At 28.7% G+C, this 1,023-nt stretch overlaps 1 protein-coding gene across 2 annotated transcripts in view; it reads right to left on the bottom strand.

Annotated features, from left to right (window-relative positions):
• The window catches only part of LOC106878436 (limbic system-associated membrane protein), a 351,903-nt gene extending 350,880 nt beyond the window's left edge, over positions 1-1,023 (bottom strand). For both annotated transcript variants that reach the window (XM_052972176.1, XM_052972178.1), the window contains exon 1: positions 924-1,023. In XM_052972176.1, the coding sequence (XP_052828136.1) occupies positions 924-963 (40 nt within the window). In that variant the 5' untranslated portion in view covers positions 964-1,023. The remainder of the gene's footprint in view (positions 1-923) is intronic.

Below are 1,023 nucleotides of genomic sequence, written 5' to 3'. Positions count from 1 at the left end.
TTCTTCAAGTAAACTCTTTCAGTTTCGAAGATCACGATTTTGCAATTCTGACAAAACTGAACGCAGAGAGAGTCCGTGATTGAAAAAAAATAAAAGAAACAAAAGTATAAATATAAAAATAAAGTTAAGCTAAATGATGTGGTTTTGTTTGGTTTCTTCTTGTTTTTTTTTTTTTAATTTCTAGTTATGTCTCCATTGTAATTTTCTTTTAATCATATTTGTGTTGTTGCTTGCCTCGTGATCAACAGGATCTCGGTTTCAAATATTGTTATTGCATTTGGAATGTCGATAAACTTTTGTCCTAGGAAATTTTCGATGACGAAACAAAAAAAAAAAAAAGAGAATAAAGGAAAAGGAAAAACTTTATCAGAGTTATTTTCGTTTTCATTTTATATTTTATTTTTCAATTTGTGTGAAACAAGGCATTAGACACACGCACACACACACTATCACGCTTTTTCTCTCTCACATACACACGCACTCTCCCACTCACGCGCACACGTAAAAAACACACGCACACACAGACACACGCACAATAATGTATGAACTGATAGGTGTGAATATTCTAGGAATGAAAGAATTGTACATGTACCTGAATTTCTAATGTAGGAACAAAGTAACTTTCTTCTTGTGTAAAATCCAGGTAATTTACTCACGATATTAAGGTATAAATGCGTGTGTATGTATGTATGTGTGTATATATATATATATATATATATGTATGTATGTGTAAGTGTATTTATATACAGATACATACATACGCATATATATGTATATGTGTGTGTGTGTGTGTATATATATATATGTATGTGTGTATTATATGGTATGTAAAGAAACGATATTTCTGAAATTGAAAACAGCAAAAAAAAAAAAAAAAAAAGAACAAAACAAAACAAAAAAAATCATAAAACAATATCACTTACCTGCATAGATGGGAAAAAATATCCAATAAAAGAAATACATTTTTTAGAAGTTGCTTATATTTTTTTGTTTCTTTAAAATGAAGCAGTAGATTTAACACAA

Source organism: Octopus bimaculoides, chromosome 12, assembly GCF_001194135.2.
Source record: "Octopus bimaculoides isolate UCB-OBI-ISO-001 chromosome 12, ASM119413v2, whole genome shotgun sequence".
NCBI lineage: Eukaryota > Metazoa > Mollusca > Cephalopoda > Octopoda > Octopodidae > Octopus > Octopus bimaculoides.
The sequence above is the reverse complement of the archived record's forward strand: the minus strand, read 5'-3'. Positions and strand labels throughout refer to the sequence as shown.